Genomic DNA, 23,453 nt, shown 5'->3' with positions numbered 1-23,453 from the left:
GGCTAATATACGTACCTATAAAATGGCAAGCACTGTATAGCTTTTTCTCAGGTTATCAGTTGAGTGTTCAAAGGCCAGTATTGGTGCACAGGTAATGCCGAGGACCGTTTGATTGACAGTCCTTTTGCCTACAGCAGCTAGAGAAGCAAGGGAGAGTTGTAGGGTCACAGGACAACAGTCAAGGAATGATTCTGGAGGTTGTGTTGTGCTGTGCACACACATGAACATGCACACAAACATACATAAACACAATTAAGTGCATGACTGCTGTTTTTAAAAACGTGTTACAAGCCAGGTGTGATGTGCAGGCCTTTAATTCCAGCAGTCAGGAGGCAGAGGTAGGCAGATCTCTTTGAGTTCCTGGACAGTAAAGACTGTTACACAGAAAAACCCACCCTGAAAACCAAAACCAAATCAAAGCAAAAGTACACTTGTGAATACAAACAATATATTTTATTTCATCCATGAAATCAGATGCTCAGGACGCAGAGACTGAACAGTACTCCAGAATCTACCTGGCAACGGGACATCATTTCTTCTCATAAAGGTGCAGGGAAGACATTTCAGAAAGTTACCTTTCATGAAACAATAGATTTCTTATACTTATTTTAACAAAATATTACAATCACTGCTACTTTTGTGGTAGCATTATAATAATGAAAAATATCAAAAACTAAATTCAATTTAGTCTAAATCTAGAGGCTAGCTGCACGTAAGCAGTTATTATATAGAATAAATACTACGAAATATAGAATACTATATAGCAACTGGACTTGCTACCAAGGCTATTTAAATAAAGACATGTTTTATTCCATTGTAGAATTAACCAAGTCAAGATTTCTTGTGCTGTATACAGTAGCTGTTTCTCTAAAAAGATAAACAATCTTCATAATTTATATTTTAATGTTCTTAATTTTGTAAAGTGGTCATTATACAAAAGGAATAGCTAATCTGACACTTCCTAACACAGGATACTCTTAAATAACATCGACTCACATTAATTTTCCAAGCAGTTTTGTGCAGCACAAATAACATTTATTATATACATCTGGCTAAAGTCCTCAAGTCCTTTCCTTCCTCCACCAAAATAACCAAAAAACATTTACCAAAATATGGAAACGATGTAGGTTCCTAGTAGGAGAAACAGTGAATGGTTTTTACATAGCATCTGCTCTGTTGGCCAGGCTGGCACTGAGCTTGCAGCTCTCCTGCCCCAGCCTCCTGAGTTCCATGGCTACAGACATATGACACTGAGATTTACTTTCAAATCAACAACCATGATTGAGAAAAATCATGCACATTTGTATTTCATCATAAAAATATGTATTATTCTGCAGAATATATGTAAGAACTTTTACAGTATGAGATTAGCGATTACTCTCATTTCTTTTAAATTGTCCCCGATGCTTAGCTATGGACAGTGGCTGCTACCCATCTCACAACTACATTCTTACAACTGCTATTTTTAAAAATATACAATTAGCCTTCCGTTATTTTGAAGGATAGTGCAAATGAAGACATTCTTTGGGTCAATTTCAAACCATGATTTTCAACATGACTTCCTCTCTCTGCTCATAATCTGAGTAACAAAATATAGCTCGGGAAGTAAGCATGTTCTCTCCTCACAGGGATATTGCTGAGTGCAGGAGACAGGATGAGTCAAACATCATTGTCCACTTATCTGACAGACATGTTTAAATAAGTATTTATAGAAAGGACTCCATGTCTTTCTGGTGCTTTTGTTTCTTGATCTCTGTACAGAGATGACCTCCCTGCTTACCGTATCCACCTTGTTACCGAATTCCTGTTAAGTATACTGAACTGCATTAAAGAGCTTTGTGTCAAAGCAAACTAATAATGCCTGCGGTTATATACACAGAATTAGCATCCTATGAATCCAGCAAGCTCCTTGGAAATGTGGAGAGCTCTTATTGTCAAGTATTACTCTGTCCTAGGCAGCAGTTTAAGAGGTGTCCTGCGAAGGATGTAATCCACAGTGGTGTTGCCATGCAAGGTGGCCTTCGTTGCTATCTGACGCTGCCCGAAACACTCGTCCTTTTGTTGGTTGTTACCGGCACCAAATTCCCATTGGTGCCATTGGTAGTGTTGGTTGCTGACCCATTCACAACAATATAGTCGACCTTGCTCTCCAGCTTCACCAAGCGCTGCAAAATGTCATCTAAGAGGACTGCGATTGTTCTCTTCAGATCGGCTGCAAGGAAAACATCGGAATCGATCATATTAAGTAGCAATAGAACACTTAATATTTATGTCTTTACAGTTTAAGGGGAAGAGGTAAACAATTATCTGGATGTCTGAAAGAAAATGTGCTACAGAGAAGATACAGAGTGTAGTGGTTTGCCCTGGAGTTATCTGTATTTTTTTGCTAATTCCACTGCCCCAAGGACAGCTGCCTAGTCAAGGACTCAGAACTCAGGTGACTTCACCAGAACCACCTCTCCATTGAAATTTGTAAAGTACAGGTGAGGGGCAGGTACAGGATAGAAGGAGGCCTGTCATTGGAAGAGAAGGAAGGAAGGATGGATGGGAGATAAGGTTGAAGGAAGAGGAGGAGATGAGGGAGAAAGGAGAGGAGACGGAGAGAGGGGAGAAGCCATGGCAGGTGATGTTAAGATTCTGCTCTGTGGGTTGGGGATTTAGCTCAGTGGTAGAGCGCTTGCCTAGGAAGCGCAAGGCCCTGGGTTCAGTCCCCAGCTCCGGAAAAAAAAGAACCAAAAAAAAAAAAAAAAAAAAAAAGATTCTGCTCTGTGTATTTACAGGTTGTTATCAATGTACCTAAGGGATGGATGGTACTGGGCTTTGTATGTTTAAGTGGGCAATTATATCTTACCAATTGGGTCAAAGATTATTGCGTTGTGTGTTCTTTTATGTGAGGGTTTGAGTGTAGGAAATTGTATGTCTGGGATGTGTTTCCACCAAGATATCTAGCAGATATCTGGGACACCACAGTGCAGGACCTAGAGGGGTAAAAGACACCAATACATTTTTTTTATTTTTATATTTTTACAACAACAACGGAGCCCACACACGGAAAGCCTAATCACTCATGACCACACCCAAAGCAGAAGAGTTTCAAGCAGGTCAGGACTCCCCACTTCTGAGAGCAATGCATCAGACTTAAGGTCTAGCTCAAAACATCGGCCCCTCTGTAAGGAACACATTTACCCTATTTCTTACTGGTAAAATACGTATTTATTTTATGTGTGTAGGTACTTTAGCTACATGTAAGTCTGTGCACCCTGTGTATGCCTGGTGCCCTAGAGAAGGTAGTGGATTCCATGGACTGGAAATAAAGACGGTTGTGAGCTCCATGTGGGGGCTTCTGGGTTCTTGGGAAGAGAAGTGAGCCCTCTCCTGGGACCCTACGCTGAGTTTCTTAGTTGGGTGTAAGAAGGCTGGACCAGGCAGGTGAGGGACTAGTGAAGGCAGAGAAGGGGAGCCTCATAAGCAAGTGACCCGCACAAGCCAGACCCTGACACTGCAGTGGGGAGAGGGGTGGGGAGCCAGCACACAGCGGGGCCTGCTCTGACCTAAGTTTTTCTTACAGGCTCAGCCTCTGGCTCCATGCTGAGGACAAGGGCAGAGGCTTTGGACTTTGCATTCTTGTTTGTCTGCAGGTGCTACTGCCTGGCCAGCACGAACCGTGAAGCAATGACTGGCAAACACTCCGTATGCGTGAGAAGTAAACACCAGACCCACGAAGGATATGACATCCTCACCTGTGCTCCACAGAGAGAGAAAAACATCTAACACTGAGACCGTGACAGTGGGCCCCCCACCTGGGGTACAACCATCCCAGTGTATCCAGAGAGGACAGATGGAGAGGGTGGTTCTGATGCTTTGATCGGGTATCTGACACAGGATCCCAACTGGATCCTGATCTATCAATAAAGATGCCAGTAGCCAGCGGCTGAGTGCAGAGCAGGACACTGACAGGATGCAGAGAGAAGATCAGTGACCTCTGGCCACTTCCCTGACTGGGCCTGGGATATCAGGGAAAGGATTGGGAGTGTCCAGTCATTGAGTTAGCTAAGGCATTTTAAGAAAAACTGGTGTGTGTGTGTGTGTGTGTGTGTGTGTGTGTGTGTGTGTGTGTGTGCGTGCGTGCGTGCGTGTGTGTGTGTGTGTGTGTGTGTTTTCTATTTGAGGATCAGAGATAGGTTCTGGGCAGGTACACACCTGTGACCAGCCGGGAACACAGAGCAGTTTAGACAAAACTCCTGCAACAGACAGAGAACCCCAAACTATCCACAGCAATTAGTTCAGCAGGACTCCTCCACTGCTTCATGAGCCCTAATCAAACTCCACCCACCCATCGAGACCCCGTCCTGAGCCTGGACTGGATGGTCCAGTCCTACGGTCCTGGCCTCGGCCTCTCAGCTCCTTCTTCAGCTCTGCCTCAGCAGGTTTCTCGCAGGTCCTCTCACAGAGATGCTCAGAGCCTGTCTAATTTCCAGGAACTAGTTTCTATGCGCTGTCACCTCAGTCTCAGTGAGGCCTGTCTGAACTCTGTGTCACCCACCTTTGGTAGCTGTTCTGAAACCTACACACAGTTGTGAAGGGAGATGTGTCATCTGAGGGCAGGCAAGGTGGCTTGTGGGTAAAACTCCTGCCATAAAAGCCTGAGAGCATGAGTTCAATCCCCAGCATCCACATTAGGAGAAAACAGACTCCTAAACCTTTTCTCTGCCTTGCATGCACACACACACACACACACACACCCACAGTCCCAAACACGGTGATACACACAGCATACAATACACATACACACAATAATAAACTAATTTTTTAAAATATGTGATCTGAGTGTTATTCACAATTAAGATTGGAATAAAAGACCTCACTGTTGTCAGGACAGCTGGAACCATCTGGAAAACTGCGTCAATAAAACCAACAAAACTTGTGAATTTACCCTCGCTGTGTAAATTCTGACCTTGTGGAAAGACACACTGTGTCTATTGCTGACGCGGCACACTCCAGAGACCTGGCCGCGGCCCCAGGCCTGCGCCTAGTTCTAATTTTAATTTCTTCCAGAAAGACTCTTAACCTCTGTGGAAGGTGGAAGGACATTAGTACAGATTTCCTAGCTAGGAACAAAAACAAAGAAAAAAGAAAAGGAAAAGAAAAAAAAAAAAAGGCTTGTTCTCTCCTGACTCGCCCTTCATGTTTCTCAGAGGCTTTGCACAGACATTAGGGACTCAATCCTGGCAATTGATACACAGCAGCCGACTAAGTTGGTAATTGTGCTATTATCAGAAAACGTGTGAGACAGACACACACCTCTATGAATATTATTAATATCAGCAAATTACATTATAATTCAATGGGAAGTTCCCAATTTTATGTGAAATTTAAAATTTTTCAGAAAGAAATGGTGGGAAATGGTGGATAATGCTGATTAAAAGATAAACGGGAACTGCAGTGACAGACCCAGGGTTAAGAATGCTGGTTGAGGGGCTGGAGAGGTGGCTCAGCGGTTAAGAGCACTGACTGCTCTTCCAGAGGTCCTGAGTTCAATTCCCAGCAACCACATGGTGGCTCACAGCCATCTGTAATCAAGTCTTGTGCCCTCTTCTGGCCTGCAAGCATACATGCAGGCAGAAAGCTGTATGATGTACACATAATAAATAAACAAATGTTTAAAAAAAAAAAAAAAAGAATGCTGGTTGACCTTCCAGAGGACCTTGAGGTCAGTTTCCAGCACGCATTACCAGGTGGCTCACGGCAACCTAAACTCCAAATAAACCCTTTCCTCCCCAAATGGCTTTTGCCATGGTGTTTTGTTGCAGCAATAGAAACCCTAGACTATGAAACAAACCCTCATCTCAAAAGACTGAAGGTACGGGGCTGGGGGAAGGTGCGATGTCAGCAGCCACCTGTCCTCGGCCTTCACTTACTGTGAGACAGAGTCTCACACTGTACCGAGCTACAATTTGCCAATCCAGTCAGACTAGCTGGCCCACGGGCCCCAGGGATCCCATCTCCACCATCCTAATGCTGGGGCTACACCATGCCTGGCCTTTTCTCTCTAACGTGAAAACCATAAATGGGACATCTGTATCCACTCCTCCAAGGCTCAGGAAATAGTGCTGAAGACAAGGGCAGAAAGAATGTAGGAGCAGCCTTGGGATGGCATGCTACTGCACTCTTGAGCGCACAGCCATTGTGACATAGCTGTGGGTAAGGCCTTTTCTCAAGAGGCAGCGTAAACATCTCTGCTGAAAGAAAAGGGCGGCTTGAACATAAGCAAACGAACACTCAACCAACAAACTTACTACAGAAGCTCAATCCCAGTGCACTCAGGCTGCAGGAAAACACTGAGTTCAAGGTCAGCCTAATTTATAAACCAAAAACCTGTCTTACAAGCAAACTTAGTTGGACACAAGCCCAGTTAATAAGGTGTTACCCATCTAGCATGCACAAAACCCTAAGTTTGACAACACATAAGCCAAGAGTCGAGGCACAGGCCTGTAATCCAGTACCAGGTAGATAAAGGAAGATGAGAAGTTCAAGGCCATGTTCAACTACAAGGTAAGTTCAAGGTCAACCTGAGACTCTGCCTAAAAATAAATAATTAAATAAATAAAACAGCCTATGGTTATACCTTGGTTTAGAGTGTGTAGTGGTTTAAATAGGAAAGCCCCAAGGACTCATGTGAGGGAATGTGTGGCCCATAGGGAGAGGCACTGTTAGGAGGTGTGGCCTTGTTGGAATGGGTGTGGCCTTGTTGGAGGAAGTGTGTCATTGTGGGGATGGGCTTTGAGGCAGTATTAGCTCAAATCTGACCAGTGTGTCTCAGTCTCCTGCTGCCTACAGATGTAGGACTCTCAGCTCTTTCTCCAGCACCATGTCCACCTGAACATTGCCATGCTTCCTGCCATGATAATGGACTGAACCTCTGAAACTGTAAGCCAGACCCAATTAACTTTTCCTTTATAAGAGTTGATGCCTCTTCACAGCAATGAAACCCTAATTAAGACAGTGTGCTAGCCTAGCATTATGTGAAGGCCCTGGATTTGATTCCCAGCACTGAACGAACAGGCTTCATTCAGACTTCCTAGCCTCCCATCTCATCTAAAAGGAAGAGAAAAGACTGGCAGCATAGAGCTTGGAACAAGCCAGATGTGGTCCATGCCTTTAATCCCAGGAATGGGGAGGTGGAGGCAGGTGGATCTCTGTGAGTTCATGGACAGCTTGGTCTACATGGTGAGTTTCAGGGCAGCCAGAGCTGCATACAGACACCGTCTCACAAAATGAAACAGAAAACTTAAAACAACAGGACTCTGAGCTATGAAAGAGAGAGCTGCAGTAAGCAGTGTGGTAACTATAGGTAAGTCCTGGTTCTTGGGACTTAATAGATGTGTCCATTTGATGTTTTTATATTAAGAAGTCAAAAGAATTAAAAATCTAAATGTATAAGCAAATATAAAACAATAGTACTGTTACATACTCATTTGTAAATGCATATATCTTATGCATATATATTTTAAAGAGATGAATGTCACAACTTCTATAATGTATTTAAAATACAATGAATTTTGTGGAAATATTAATAACGTAATTCTGGGTGAGGAATATATAAGTACTGTATTTCTACTTCCCATTTATTCACCTGTAATTTTTTTATAAATCAATTTATAAAGCGCACCCATGGCTGCTGAGGTCCCCTCCTGTGAGTGCCTTTACACAGGAATGAGCTGGGAGGGAGAGGACAGGAGACATCTAGGGCTCTTACCATAGCCTGCCATGGACGCACCCCCGTCCACGTCCGCCGTGCTCCTGCTCTCCTCTGCCAGAGCTTTCACGTATCTCTTGCTTAAATCCAGGATCTGCTCTCGAAGCTTGACGCTGCTCTGCCGCTGCGGCTGTTGCAAAGTGTAGTGAAGGAGCATCAGCCCCCAGATGAGTCCAAACACCAGCAACAGGAAGCTCAGCTTCTGGGACATGTTTTTTCTTGAGATTGTACGGAACATGTCTGATGAAGGACGCAAACAGACCTGATCGAGGAGCAGTAACGGGAAACAAGATGACACCAAATGATGGAGTCTCTTGGGAGGAGAGAGGAGGAGCAGCCGTCTACTGCTGTCTGCCCATCTTCGGCAGGGCTGTGTCTGCTCTCACACAGCTGTACCTGAAGAACAAAGGGTCAGTGAGTGCCACCTGCACCAGGATAAACAGGGACAGCCCCACTGCTGCCCTCCTGACAGCTGTCTCTGCCACCTACCAAGCTCCCCGGTCCTTTTCACATCTTCTCAAAATTAAACTAGAAATAAATGTAAACTTGTTACTAGCTGGAAATGTGCCACCACAGTCATAAAATTTTGAATGACTTCTCATCCGTCACAAAAGCCATTGATAAGTTTGACAGACAATACAAGATTCTAAGTTCTGTCTGTCCAAACACAGCCCACCAGCACCAACACAAAGGGGATTCCTAAAGGAAACAGAGACAGGAGTGTAGGTATAAATGTTAGAAATGATGAAAAGCAAATACAGAAAATCAAAATGCCTGGCTAGCAAGAATTCCCACAATAAAATGTGTGCCGACATCTGAACGTGCCACTAGGTGATATTACTAATGAGACTGAACGAAGCATCTACCCTAAAATGGAAAGTAATCAAGTGAGGGTTAAAAAAATCATAAAACTTGGGTGAGAATATAAAAATTAACGTTTATAAACCACCTACCCAAATGCTCAGGAAATAAAGCTCTAGCTTCACCACCCAGAGCAGGGGGTAATGGAAGTAAAACGCCACAGTGCATTTCCCAGGAGTGCTCCACAGCTTACTGACAACAGTCCTCGGGGATGCGGCCACTTCTGCAGTGTGAACAAGTAAGGGTGCCCGCCTACCTACAGGGAATAACCAGACCCAGCACGACCTACTCTGAGACTACAGCTAAAGGCGAAGACCATACGGTACTGTAAAGGTAGCAAGGCAGACGCCGGGGCGCACACAGACAATCCGGCACAGGGGAGGGAAAGAGTGCGGCGAGCTCTAGGCCAGCCTCAGCCGCATGGGTGTCAAGTCAGTCTCAGCTACACCGCAAGACAAACAAATCAACCCCAAGCCAACTCTCATTCCGTGCATATGGAGTTCTTCGCGGGGATGCTCTCTTGTTCTTCCTTAGAAGAGGTACTTTAGAGTCTTTGTTTCATTTGAGACAAGCTCTCCTACGCATCCTGGATGGCCTGGGACTCAATGGGTACATCAAGGCTGGCCTCGAACTCACACAGTTACATGTTCTAATGGAGCCGCAGCTTAGACTGTGTATCCTTAGCACACATGAAAGGACTCCCCAGGGAGTTCAAAGATGGGTCGGCATGACCGCAAAGCCAGAGACAACGTGACACCACTGGAGAACCGGGAACAGGCCAGCTAGGTGTTTTGGCAGATAGAAGAGTGCAAACGCAGCCCCGTGTAAAGTGCAAGGCACTCAACTACCAGCCGCACGTTTAAAACAGTGTGAGGACAAGCACAGAGCAGAGTGGCATGCTGTGTGTTCAGAACCAAGGCTACGGTGAAGCCATGTGTGCAACACGGGATAAACACAGCAACAAACACCTAGGGTTCAATACGCACTTAGTTCTGAATTCACTTCCAGCTGCTGCACATTGAGAGAAACCTTTACTGTTTCCCAATTTATTAAAAAAAAAAAAAAGACTCTTAAAAAGTTACTCAATCCCAGATGACTGAATATAAGATCTGACTTCACCATTAGTCAGAAAAGAGGCCTTCATAAATGCAAGAACATTCCAACCTGGACTCCACAGAGTATCTGCTCAGTCCTAATATGGGGAAAATCCAGGTCTCCTCTCAGGGTTCTTTTTTTTTTCTTTTAAAAGGTTTATTATATGTAGGTACACTGTAGCTGTCTTCAGACACACCAGATCTCATTACAGATGGCTGTGAGCCACCATGTGGTTGCTGAGATTTGAACTCAGGATCTCTAGAAGAGCAGTCAGTGCTCTTAACCACTGAGCCATCTCTCCAGCCCCTCCCCCTTTCTCAGGGTTCTTAATCTTATTAATAAGAGATTTTAAAAATGGACCCAGAGGAAAGTCCGGGGACATCTTTATTAGCATTTAATCGGAAAACCCCAAGGGCAGGCAAACTGTAAATCTCAACAGATTCGTCTGAGCTAGCATGAAAGTTAGACATATAACTGACAAGCAGCAATATGATGGGGGTGGGGTGGGGGTTGAGGAGACAGAGGGAAATTCAAAGTGTTATGAAAGCATGCTGAGAAAAAAAGAGAATGAAAACAAGAAGTGAGAGCTTTCTGACTGATTCAGAGCAGCCAGCAGGTTCAGGAAGCTGTGGTCTGGAGCTAATGCTCAAGGGGCGAGCTTTGGGTAGGAAAGGTACAGTGTCACACTGAAGGACTGATTATTACACCTATCACCTTACCGTGTCTCCTTGACCTCCTAGGCTCCTTCCATGCCCAACTGGAATGTTAGGTCTCACCCAGGCCACAGATACTATTTTCTTGATCAGGAGTTATTTTACTTTACATCCTGATCGCAGAACCCCACCCCCAATCCTTGAAGCATCCCCCTCACATAGGCCCTCCCTCTGCACCTCTCCCTTCTCCTCGAGGAGGGGAAGCACCCCCTGGATGCCAATCTAGCCTGGCACATCAAGTCACTGCAGGACTAGGCAAATCCTCTCCCACTAAGGCCAGACAAGGCAGCCCAGTTAGGGGAACACCATCCATAGGCAGGCAATAGTCAGGGACATCTTGCTTCAGTTACTGGGGGACCCACATGAAAACCAAGCTACATTTCTGCTACATATGTGCAGAAGTGGAGGTTCTAGGTCCAGCCCATGCATGCTCATTGGTTGGTAGTTTAGTCTCTGGGAGTCCTCTCTCCTGGCTCTCCCTACACCCGAACTCCTGCCCACCCTAAGATCCTTCCCATCCCCTCTATTACCCAGATCCAGCCCTGTATCCACCTCCAATGACTACTTTATTTCCCCTTCTGAGAGAGATTCAAGCATCCTCCCTTAGGCCCTACTTGTTGGCTTCTTTGGGTCTGAGGATTACAGCACGTGTATCCTGTACTTTATGGCTAATAACCATTTTTTTTTTCAAAGTAACCAATTAATTTTTTATTGTTTTCTATTTGTATGTTTTGCTTTGTTACATTTTTTTTTTATTATTAACTTGAGTGTTTCTTATTTACATTTCGAGTGTTATTCCCTTTCCCGGTTTCCGGGCAAACATCCCCCTAGTCCCTCCTCCTCCCCTTCTTTATGGGTGTTCCCCTCCCCATCCTCCCCCCATTGCCGCCCTCCCCCCAACAATCACGTTCACTGGGGGTTCAGTCTTAGCAGGACCAAGGGCTTCCCCTTCCACTGATAACCATTTATTTATAAGTGAGTAAATACCATACATGTCCTTTTGGGTCTGCACTCAGTATATTTTCTAGTTCCATCCATTTGCCTGTGAATTTCATGATGTCATTGCTTTTAGTAGCTGAGTAGTATTCCACTGTGTAAATGAACCATTTTCTTTATCTATTCTTTGGTTGAAGGTCATCTGGGTTTTTTTTTCCCCATTACTGGCTATTACAAATAAAGCTTCTATGAACATAACTGAGCAAGTGTCCTTGTGGTATGGTGGAACATCTTTTGGTTATATGCCCAGGAATGGGATAGCTAGGTCCTGGGGTAGAACTATTCCCAATTTTCTGAGAAACCACCAAAATTGATTTCCAGAGTGGTTGAACAAGATTTCACTCCCATCAGCACCCATCAGCAATGGAGGAGTGGTCCCCAAGCTCCACATCCTTGCCAGCATGTGCTGTCCCTTGAGTTTTTGATGCTAGCCATTCTGATGGGTGTGAGGTGGAATCTCAGGGTTGTTTTGATTTGCATTTCCCTGATGACTAAGGATGTTGAACATTTCTTTAAGTGTTTCTCAATTATTAGAGATTCCTCTATTGAGAATTCTCTGTTTAGCTCTGTGCCCCATTTTTAGACTGGGCTATTTGGTTGTTGGAGTCTAATTTCTAGAGTTCTTTATGTATTTTGGATACTTGCCCTCCGTTGGATGTAGAGTTGGTGACCATGTTTTCCTAATCTGAAAGCTGCCTTTTTGTCCTTATTGATGGTGTCCTCAGCCTTGCAGAAGCTTTTCGGTTCAGTGAGGTCCCATTTACTAATTGTTGACCTTAGACCCTGTGCTATTGGTGTTCTACAGGAAGTTGTCTCCTGGGCCAATATATTCAAGGCTATTCCCCACTTTCTCTTCTATTAGATTTAGTGTGTCTGGTTCTTTGTTGAGGTCTTTGATCCACTTAGCCTTAGTTTTGTACAGGGTGATAAATATGGATCTATTGCATTTTTCTACATTTATTTCTTCTCTTGACTATACTCAGCCTCTAACAGAACGAAATGCCCACCTCACAGGGATTTGGAGGCAGACAATAATGATGAGGAAATCTAGTGGTGTCTCCTCCGTGATTTCTCAAAGTAATATGAAGACATTTATTATGCAGAGTGAGTGCTTGGTGTTGTATCAGATACACACAGTGAAGGTTTTATTCAGCCACAAAGAAATGTAAGCTTATGTCACTTACAGGTAACGGCGGAACTGGAAATCATTATTAAGTGGGACTGGCCAGTCTCACAAGAACACTGCCTGTTCTTCCTCGTAGGTGATAGGTAACTTTAAAAGAAAGGAAGGAAAGGGGGAACAATTTGAAAAAAGAAAAATGAGGGAGGGCAAAGAAAGTGTAAAGATGAGAAAATATGAAAAAGGGCGTTCTCCACCACTCCGTTCGTGTATGGTAGTGTCAACGACTCCCGCTGCCCCGCACCGCTAATACACACTGATATGAGAAAGGGAAAGAAGGGACAAGAAAAGGTTTAAGAATAACAAAGGTATGAGAGGCTAGGAGCATAGATCCCGCTCTACACTGGGGCTCTAAAAGAACATCAAGGAATAAAGTGTGAATGGACAACACAAAGAAGAAGACACACCCCAGAACTTCCCAAGTTAAAAGGATGTCTAGGAACCACTTATGCCTGACCAAGGGCTGGAAGTTCCAAAGTCCAAGACCTGAGAATTAGCCTGAGAACCACAAGCAATTCCAAGCAACACAGGAAGAAGTAACTTGGTCTTTAAAGGTCCTGGTTTTTAATGATGTGTTGGTGAGCATTCCTACACTGTGGGCAGACATTCTCCCTGCCTGAGCTATGCTCCCAGCCAGCATCAGTATTTAGAGTTGCCACTGCTTTACGACGGGTTATAATACGGCCTCCATCATGCCTCTGAGCCTTCACAAGGGCTGGCATTACAGATGTGTGCTACTGTGCCTGCTGCTGCCAATACCTTTGAGAGAGCACTAGGTTAGTCCTTAATGTATGGCAAAGTTAGAGAAGAACACTGCCCAGAATCTCAGATCTCTTCTCGAAATGAAGCAGCAACAAGATTTGCAGGGAAGGTGTTAAAAGTCCGAGTTATAAGTCAGATTATTTGGTGTTACATCAGAATCCCGCTGCTTGAGAGACGTAGGGATCTGTGACCTTTATCGGAACACAAGTTCTTACCTCCAGAGTGGCCAAGTCCCCGTTCTTACTGGGCAAGAAGAAAGGTGAAAAGCCAACCCCACTGAACCACTTCGGTGTCAACACGAGCACACGTCCCCATCCTCTGGGAGTTATATGTATGCGTTCATATAGAAAGATGAACAGACAGGAGTTTGAGCTTTCAGTAACTAACAGTAAGTTACTTACACTCCTTCAGTGATTAGAGAAGGAACAATTATTAGCCTCACTTAGGAAAAAAAAAAAAAGAATTGTAGGTATACATTTTTCTAACCTACTTTTAATAAGGGTTCAACAGCTCCTCTAGCCGACCACCCAACAGAGGTAAAAGAGAAAAGTTATTAGGATATGGGGGAAGTGGACCTGTTCAGAAATAATTCTTTGGGGGTGAGCTTGGTGATTATTGGGCAGCAGTTCAGTCCCAGTAGCAGACACCAAATATGACTTAGCAGGTACAGCCTAGTCATCTCGGCAGGCAGACAGCAGGCAGCTGTAGTTCAATCCTAAAGAAACTGCCAGGCTCGCCAACCAGCCTGAGGCAAGGCCACTAAGGCTGAAAGCTACCACAGGAACCTCACAAGCAGTTCTTAAGTTTCTCTCAGTGGCGGCATTAACACAAGTTGAGCTCGACAAGGCTATGTAATGAAGAATAACAATGTGGAGCAAAACTAACCAAAGCTCAGAGCTCGTCTCCTGCTGTCTGCAGGGTCATAGTTATACTCCTTCATCAAGCATCCTTTCACATGTGTGTTTCATCAAGACATCCTTTCACCTGTGTCTGCTTCAGGAAAACACTTTCACGTGTCTGATTTAGCAAGACGTGACAGGAAGTTTGAACTTGCAGCAACTAACAGTAATTTACTTACATGCCTTTCACCTGTGTGCCCCAGCAAGCATTTGACATAACCAACTTTCCAAAGAACTAGAAGTTTCCATTTCAGAGGACTCGATGTGTTTTTCTGTATGGTGGTCAAAGCTTCAAATGACAGCAGAACCTCCACTTTGACGCTGCCATTTTCCATTTTATGTTTCAAGTACTGGCCCTCTGAAAGCCAAGAGTCACTACCTAGAAACCTGGCAGGTTAACACTATCGAGAAGGTTTTCTGGGCTACCACCATATAACAGTCTTTTGCCAGCCAAAATTACAGCAATCTAAAATCATCTTTTTTCCCCCAGATTACTAATACCATTTGTAGGGAGCCATTCTTGATCTGTCAGTAAAGAAAGTCATGGGCCAATTGCTAGGCGGAAGGGAGAGGAGGGACTTCCGGGGCCCTGGAGGCAGGCAGAGGATGCAAGGAAGGAGGAGCAGTTAAAGAGCCATGTAGGATCCCACACATGCCACTCCCACAGGCCAGTGGTCAGGGGAGTTTAGCAACTGAAGTTTAGGCCAGGCGGAGAGATGGAGATAAGAAATCGGTAAGGGCACGCTTTTCCAGGTGGGAGATAGCAGCGCCCAGCAATTGTGCCAAAAAGGGAAGTTAAAATTGAACAACTGTGTGTCTGGGTCTTTTAGCCTTGGATTCAAAGGAAGACGGGAGGGGGTTGGTAGCATAGCCATTTCCCAGAGCAAAGGCAGGTAGAGCGTAAAACTACACTCTACAACCATTTCCATCATTATCCCCATTTGTTTGGTCTAAAATAACTTTCTAAACATCCCTATAGGAAAGTTCCCAACTGCAGAAGATCCGAAAGGAAACCAGAAAAAAATTAGAGGGAAATAAAAGTCTAGATACTACTATATGCAGTTTCATTTAATGTGTGAAGGAGCTTGGTTTATTCACTCATCTGTTCATCCATTCAGTCATATTATGTATTAAAGCACCTACCATGTGTCGGGAATTGGCAATGTGAAAGGTGGAAGTAGGCTTTCTGTTTTCCTGAAGACCAGGCCTTAGCAGAAGTGAGACAATAAGGCACTACTCTGAATAAACAGAAACAGAGGCTGTATCTGATGAAGTCTGCATGAGGTATGGGCTAAGGTAATCCCTCAGAGGGGTTAGCAACTGGTCTACCAACTACAAAATCTAGTCCCAATTTCCAACCAACTAAAACTATTAACATTTGTTTCTGACCAGAATCTTGAAGGAAACTGCTTTTCCTTACTCTTGGTACTAGCATATACAGCAGAGCTGAAGAGATGCCTCAATGGTTAAGAGCGCTTGCTGCTTTTTTCAGAGGAAAGGAGTTCAAGTCCCAGCATCCATGTTGGGATGGCTCACTGCCTGTAATTCCAGCTATAGGAAATTTGAAGCCCTCTTCTGGCCACCATAAACATGGGCAAATAGACCGGGACACTGACACTAACACACACACACACACACACACACACACACACACATGAGTGCAAAATAAATCTTTTTTTAAAAAAGCAAACAAATGTAGGGGGTGGTTCTGATGGGGAATGAATGCTGAAGGTCCTGTTCCCCAATTGATCCTTGATCAATAAAGATGTTATAGGGGTAAGAGGCTGGAGAGCTGGCTCAGCGGTTAAGAGCACTAAATGCTCTTCCAGAGCACAACCACACGGTGGCTCACAACCATCACCATCTGTAATGGGCATCTGATGCCCTCTTCTGGTGTGTCTGAAGACAGTGGCAGTGTACCCACATACATAAATAAATCTTTTTTAAAAAAAGATGCCAATGGTCGGGCAGAAGAAGCCGGACTTCCAGTTTTCCCACAGTCAGGCTAGCAGATGCAGGAGAGGAGAAAAGAACTCACCATTCTTCAGAGGGAGAAAGAGCCACCAGCCATGTGAGATCTTAGGTGAAGTAGCCATTGGCCGCTTCCCTGACTGGCCTGGGGTGGCAGGCAGGAGATTAGAAACTAAGCTGAGGGAAGATTTAGGGTGCTGAGCTGGGAGTGAAAAGAAGGGTGCACTAGCCAAGGAAGGCTTAGAAAAGCATATTAAAGATAAGTTAGAGAGAGAGAAAGAGAAGGGGGGAGTGTGTGTATGTGTTTGGGGGGAGGGGGGCTCAAGCGTGTGCACACATGAGTTTCATCCTCAGATCCGGTGGCTTCTAGACAGGGGAGGAGGGATGGTAAAGTGGGATAGTAGAAACTAACTATGCAAGCATATAAGCAGGAGAGGACTCACAAGCCCTTGTAAGGCCTTGTCTGGACAAACCAAAGTAAAAACACAAGAATATATCTGTATCCCACAAGTAAACACAGGAACAAAGAACACAGCTTGCAAAGCAATTCCTTCTTGCAGAAACCAATTCAGTAAGAACCCAAACCAGGCTGGCAAGCTCAGGGTTTTTATTCCGACACAGGTGGTGCCTGTATCTTTTCCACATTGGCTGCGGTCCAATCTCACAGTCTTTCCCAATTGACTAGTTTTAAAAGAATCATGCAAAGAGAATGAAGGAAAGAGGGAAGGAATCTGTTATCCCAGGCTGTCAAGTTCTGGGGGATGGGGAGAGGCTGCCTTTGTACAAACAAATATGGGGAAGTAAACTGTTTGCATAAATATTTTACAAGGTGGGAGAGATTAGAGGTGTGGGAGATTTGCAGAATTTTGGCCCTATCCAGGCTGTCTACCTCTGATAGAAAAAGACATTTTCCCCTCATAGGAAACCCCAGGCAAAGAAAGCCTGGATGTCCCATTTCTTAGGCGCTTATCAGGCTATCTGGCAACATACAGGATCAATAATGACCTGATGTGATGATCTTTACAAACACAACACACAATTTGTATTTTCTAACAGGAAGAGGATAATAGGAAGTGGGGTGCAGAACAAAGTCTAGGGAACAGTTCCAAGAATGTTAACAGAAAACTGTTACTAGGTATTTTAAGCACAATGTGTCAAACTCTAAAAAAACCGTTTCCAAAGGAGTACAGACATCAGGCAGCAAAGACTGGCAGAAGTTTTTTTCTAAATTTCTCTATTTGTTACAGGGTTTATTATCGCCACTCCAATTTATAAAATCTCTACAGGAAGCAGGGGTAGTAGTGCATGGCACAGTCCAGTACTCAGGAGACATAAACAAGATCTGAGTTTGACAACAAAAACAAACAAGAAAACTTTAAAGTGGCGATTCTCAACCTCCCTAAGGCTGTAACCCTTTAATATAGTTCTCATGTTGCGGTGACCCCCCCAACCATAACATTATTTTCCTGTTACTTCGTAACTGTAATTGTGCTACTGTTATTAGTCATAATGTAAATATCTGATATGCTACCTTTGTGGGGGTCACAACCCCCAGGTTGAGAACTGCCGCTTTAAAAGACAGCACTGTTCAAAGCTCTCTTACACATCTCGCCAAGCAGTACACCATGCAAATAGCCAAGTAGTTAAGCAACATTTTAGTGGTTTCTCCCTAGCCCCAAAGCAGAAGATAAACCTGTTAAGCCAGCTTTATTAGAACAAAAAAAAGACAAATAACCATGAAATACTCAAACCAGAATTAGAGAAAAGGAGAGCACAGAGGGAGTCAGGACCATCTAACAATATCCACACTCTCAGCTCAGGACCCCACTGCTTTCCAAAAGCAGGGAACAAAACAGGTAACTTGCAATTAGCAATGCTTTAAAAAACAAAACAGAAATCAGAGAAAAATGTACACAGTACAGATTTTATTTTGCAAAATGTTTCTTGGTATCTTTATTTTTACATACAGGCATGTATGCATGCATGTCCACGAAATCTACAGATAAAAGATTTCTTGCTGAGTTTCAGTTTTAAAAAGTATTTTTTAAAAATAAGTGCCTTTTAAACTGCCTGTCGTGGAGTATTTCCATATAATTTTTACGCAAGCACTCTAATAGCAACTGTAATGTTAAAAACATTAACAGATGGCTAATCCTACCTTAAAATCTCTCATTCAAATCCCATTTCGCCTTGATTCAGTGCTACTTTCTGTGCTGCTGTAATAGCTAACAGAGGCAAGCACAGCTGCCCTCACTCTGCCTAAGGTGCTATAAGAATCATACCCACCTGTCAGTCAGAAGGACTTCACAGCCAGAGAGGCAGAGAACAAAAAAGATATGCTGTGCCCACAAGCACTCAGAAGTACACATAGCTCTCTCCGATCCAGATGCAGAACTAAAACCAGACTTAGCCCTGGAATGGAATTCCTGGGGTAAATGTCCATTCCTAAAATATTTTCTCTACATAATACCGCCCGAAGCAAATATGTGGTGGAAAAAAATTAACATAGGCAACAGCTACCAACTCTATAATTAGGTCTAAACTTGAAGATGCTTAGGCCTGGGGCTATATAGCTACTGAGTTCAATCCCCACTGCCAAGAACTAAAGATAAAATAAAATAAAACCTACTGCCTTGAAGAAAGCTACACAAGAGTTCCTGATAAGGTGACACACAGATATCTTAACATTTTCAGATGGCATCTTGGAGAAGAGAGAAGCAGCGGCAGTAAAAATTATAAAAATAGATTATTTTAAAAGCATGAATAAAGTACCCGAAAGCACTCTTGCCTGGTGCCGCACAGTTAATTCCAGCAAGAGGGAGGCAGAAGCAGTGCGAGCTCTGCGAGTTGGCGAGCAGTTTGATCTATGTAGCAAGGTCCAGTCCAGCAAGAGCTATGGTGAGATAGGGTGGGGGTAAAGTGAGGCTAGGATTAAAAACAGGAAGCACTATATCAAAAGGAAAGTGCTTAATCACTGTGCTATAGTGAGTGTTTAATCTAAAACGTATTATGCAGCATCAGATATTTCAGTCACAGACTGAGCTGCTCAGAGCCTTAGCAATTCATAACTACACCCCTCTCCACAGCATGGGGCACCCTTGCCAGGGGCCTTCTACATAAAGAGGCCAGAGAGAAAACAACTGCTGAAGCAGATGAATTCATGAAGAGGAAAAATGAAAATGGGTTAGAGAAGTGAGACCCCAGCTATAAGTGAGCAGGTGAGGTACTCAGGACCCCCAGGAGGGAAGGGAGAAGAGACACAGCAGAGACATGCAGCCCAGGAGAGTGGGTGCTGGTTGACAGGGATCCTGATCTCTGCAGCTTCCTAGCTCTTTCCCGAGAATCCCTTTTTATCAGGATGGATGGCATGAACTGAGAAACCCAGAGGGCAGGGAACAAGGACACAAATAAACGAGTAAGGGAATTCATATTTTTTCCCTTTATGAAAATGGATGTTTCAAGATCCTTAGCATTGAAAGCCTGAGATAAAGGGGTCCCTGGAATCAATCTGTTCACTACTGTAGACACAGAGAAAGGAAAACTGCAGAGAAAGCAAAGCTAAGGTCATGCGGATGGTGGCAGAACAGGACGAGAATCTTCTCCTCTACTGCACTCAGTAACGCCAGGAGAAACATTCTCCTCAGAATGAGTGTTACGGTTTGTACAGTCAGAAATGTTTACATGCACATGGCTTTTTCCATAACTCCCAGTTATTAACTGTGCCTGTTCTATCGACAATGCATTAGAAGGCTCCCCTTTCCCTAGAGGTCTTATCACAAATAAATCATCAGGCCCACCAGCTCCACTGTCCCATTTCAAAACAATAGTTACTCAATTATTTCACATATTGCACAGTGGTGTCTCAACTCAAAATAGTATATACAGGGCAGACACCTTAAATGAAAAGGAAATTCAGTTAAAGATTTATAAAGATTTCCTTGAAAACCCAATGTCAGTAACATTGAGAAAGCAAGGGTAAAAACAACTGACGGAACCTGGACACGTTGGAGTCGTTCCTGATCAGATTGACTACATTCACTCAATGCATCTCCAGACAAAAACTACAGCTTGGGAACAGAAATCCTAAGTGAGTGTAGGATGATGGTGGCTCATGCCTTTAATCCCAATACTAGGGAGGCAGAGGCAGGAGGATCTCTAAGTTTAAGGCCAGCCTGGTCTACTGAGTGAGTTCCGGGACAACCAGAGATAACACAGAGAAACTCTACACAGAGGGAGGGAGGGAGGGAGGGCGAGGAGAAAGAGGAGGAGGAGGGGGAGAGGAAGGGGAAGGAGGAAGGGTTAGGGAGAGAGAGAAACTGAGAAACTGAGAAACAGTACAGAAAGTTGACATAGAGGAAAGCTGCAAAGGACCTGGATCTGACGGACAAAGCCTTTAATCTCCTTTTAAGGGTTTCCTATGGGACCAGGCTAGGGAGGTGGGGGAGGTGAGTCCTTGTACAGCATCTCCAGAGCTGATCCCCAAGAAAGCAGAGTCATCAATTTCCTTAGAACATTCTCAGCCATCTTAAAGGGGCGAAAATTAAGAAGCAAGCATATCTTAAGGAATTCTTTGCATGTAAGGAGTAAAATATAAAGTGAACACACAACCTAGAGTGCTAATGATTAAACAGAAGTCCACACACTTCAAATCATACTTAAAACATCTTTTCATCAAATGAAGAACTCAAGGTGTAATAGTTTATTATTCATAAATCTAACAACTTAAAACTATGTGTGATCTCCATCTGCTGGATGAAACAAATGGGCTTGGAGCCAGTGATTAGTCTGAATGAAGCAGCAGGCAGCGGGACGCCAGGGTTCGAATCCTGGCTGTCTTGCCATTCAATTGCCACCGACTGCACCTACAGCAGATAAAGTTCTCCTCACTAGCCTCCCAGGAGAAGAGTTTGGCAGGTTTAAAAGGCATTTCTCGTCCTTCTCCTAACGGGAGACTTGAGCTGTCAAGAGCGGAGCACAAATGAGCGCGGCCGCGGGAACTGCCCATCCCCACAGAGCACGGCGGTTCCTGGCCCGGCGGTCGAGGCTGTCAAAGTAGCAAAGCCGGGGCCGCAGGGACACCGCCTCCCGCCTCCCGCCTCCCGCCTCCCGCCTCCCGCCTCCCCAATCTCCTCCGTCTTACCTGGCCTGCTGGTTTCCCGTCAATCACGCGGGCCGCTGCCGCGAGGCTCACAAACTGGAGCTACAGCCACAGCCCGCAGCGGGCGTCCGCGGCGCCGCAACAGCCTCCGGGCCAGAACGGAGGTAGGACCCGGAGCGCTCAGCACCCGGGGACTCTACTCCCCGTTTCCGCTCCGCCTCCCGGCCGCCCTTCCCCCACTCTCCGCCCAGGGCCCGCAGCGCGCGGCATTGTGGGGGATGTAGTCCCGCCTTGAGGAAAGACCGCACGTGCTCTTGGCCCGGGGCTCAGGGCGACGCGGTTGCTTAGCAACTAAGAGGCGCAGCAGCTGCAGTGCTACTAGAGAAAACGCTGCACCCAATTCTCCGCTAGCGGTGAAGCATCCTACTACCGATTTTCCACTAGAAAAGCAACCTCTAATGCTGTTGTCTAACACTAGAGGGCATCCTTGTGTTGAGTCCATTGTGCTCCTGAAGGTCCTCACCCAGGGCAATAGGATAAGAAAAACAAAAGAACTAAAGATTAATAGAAACAAACTATCCTTTTCTGGGGACTGGAGACCTATCTCAACAGTTCAGACACGTTGCTGAGAGACTTGAAGGCCAGAGTTCGGTTCCCAGCTCCCACATCCAGAGGTTCATAATCTTTTGGAACTCTAGCTCCACTTGGAGCCCACCGGCTTCTGGTCTCTGCAGACCTCAGCACATTTACACACAATGTCATGAATACAAATAAAGTGTTTTTAAGATATTGTCCCGGATGGTGCAATTATGCATACACACGACAAATACAAAACAACCTGTAGACAAATTATTACAATTAATAAGAGTTCAACAAAGTTAATACATTTTTTTTAAAAAGCAAGGATTTTGGGCTTGGCCTGCAGCTTAGTGGTAGAACACTTGCCTGGCATGCATACAGCCCCGAGTAAATATCCAGCACACACAAAAATGACACATTAAAAAGTCATGTTGGACTAGAAAGATGAGGTTAAAAGCACTTGTTGTTCTTAGAGAGCACTCAGGTTCAGTTCCCAGAATCCACAGGGTGGTTCACAACCATCTGTCACCCCAGTTCCAGATATCCTCTGGCCTCAGCAGGAATACAGTTGGTACATGCAAGCAAAACACTTATAGCTCATAAAGCGTTCTCTCTCTCTCTCTCTCTCTCTCTCTCTCTCTCTCTCTCTCTTTCTCTCTCTCTCTCACACACACACACACATACACACACACACACACACACACACACCCCTCAAAAAAAAGAGAAAACACAGCCTGGGAAAGACAGTTTTAACAGCAACAACAAAAAACAAGAGTGGAGTAAGATCCTTGGAATATATATAACAAGAAAGGTCTTGTATTCAGAATGTATAGAGGAAAAGAATCATGGTCAAAACAAAAGAGTTCCATGGTAGAATGCCAGCACATGGAAGGGTTTGACACCCTATATGAGGATGGTTTGAGTCTCCACACCACAGGAGAAGTGAAGGAGGAGAGGAGACAGAAAGGGGATCAAACAAGCCCCCTAAGGCGGAAACAATCCATGTAACCAGAGCACAAAATGGAATAATCTGGATGCAAATGCTCTGCCCTCTCTAATGCTGCTAGCCATATATGACCGTGAGGACCTGCAATGCAGTTAATCTGAATTAGGGTGTACTAACCAGGGTGTAACAGCAAGCCACCAAATAGTTACTGAAGGTTTGCTACATAAGAAAGAATGTAGGGGGCTGGAGAGATGGCTCAGCGGTTAAGAGCACTGACTGCTCTTCCAGAGGTCCTGAGTTCAAATCCCAGCAACCACATGGTGGCTCACAACCATCTATAATGGGATCTGATGCCCTCTTCTGGTGTGTGTGAAGACAGCTACAGTGTATTCACATATAATAAATAAATAAATCTTTAAAAAAAAAAGAAAGAATGTAGGTATCAATCAGGGTTTTAAACTGCTGACTATTGTCTTAGTCAGGGTTTCTATTACTGCACAAGCATCATGACAAAGAAGCAAGTTGGGGAGGAAAGGGTTTATTCAACTTACACTTCCACATTGCTGTTCACCACCAGAAAAAGTCAGGACTGAAACT

General features: G+C 44.5%; 1 protein-coding gene across 1 annotated transcript; it reads right to left on the bottom strand.

Annotated features, from left to right (window-relative positions):
- Positions 1-434: 434 nt before the first annotated feature.
- Ccdc126 (coiled-coil domain containing 126) lies at positions 435-21,465 on the bottom strand. The gene is made up of 3 exons (NM_001109232.2): positions 21,374-21,465; positions 7,757-8,152; positions 435-2,212 (listed from the first exon to the last, which is right to left on the bottom strand). The coding sequence occupies exons 2-3, from the start codon at positions 7,992-7,994 to the stop codon at positions 2,028-2,030; spliced, it is 423 nt and encodes a 140-aa protein (NP_001102702.1). The 5' UTR covers positions 7,995-8,152; positions 21,374-21,465; the 3' UTR covers positions 435-2,027.
- Positions 21,466-23,453: the final 1,988 nt, after the last annotated feature.

Source organism: Rattus norvegicus, chromosome 4 (assembly GCF_036323735.1).
Source record: "Rattus norvegicus strain BN/NHsdMcwi chromosome 4, GRCr8, whole genome shotgun sequence".
Classification (NCBI taxonomy): domain Eukaryota; kingdom Metazoa; phylum Chordata; class Mammalia; order Rodentia; family Muridae; genus Rattus; species Rattus norvegicus.
Note: the sequence above shows the minus strand (reverse complement) of the source record. Positions and strands in the feature narration are given on the sequence as shown.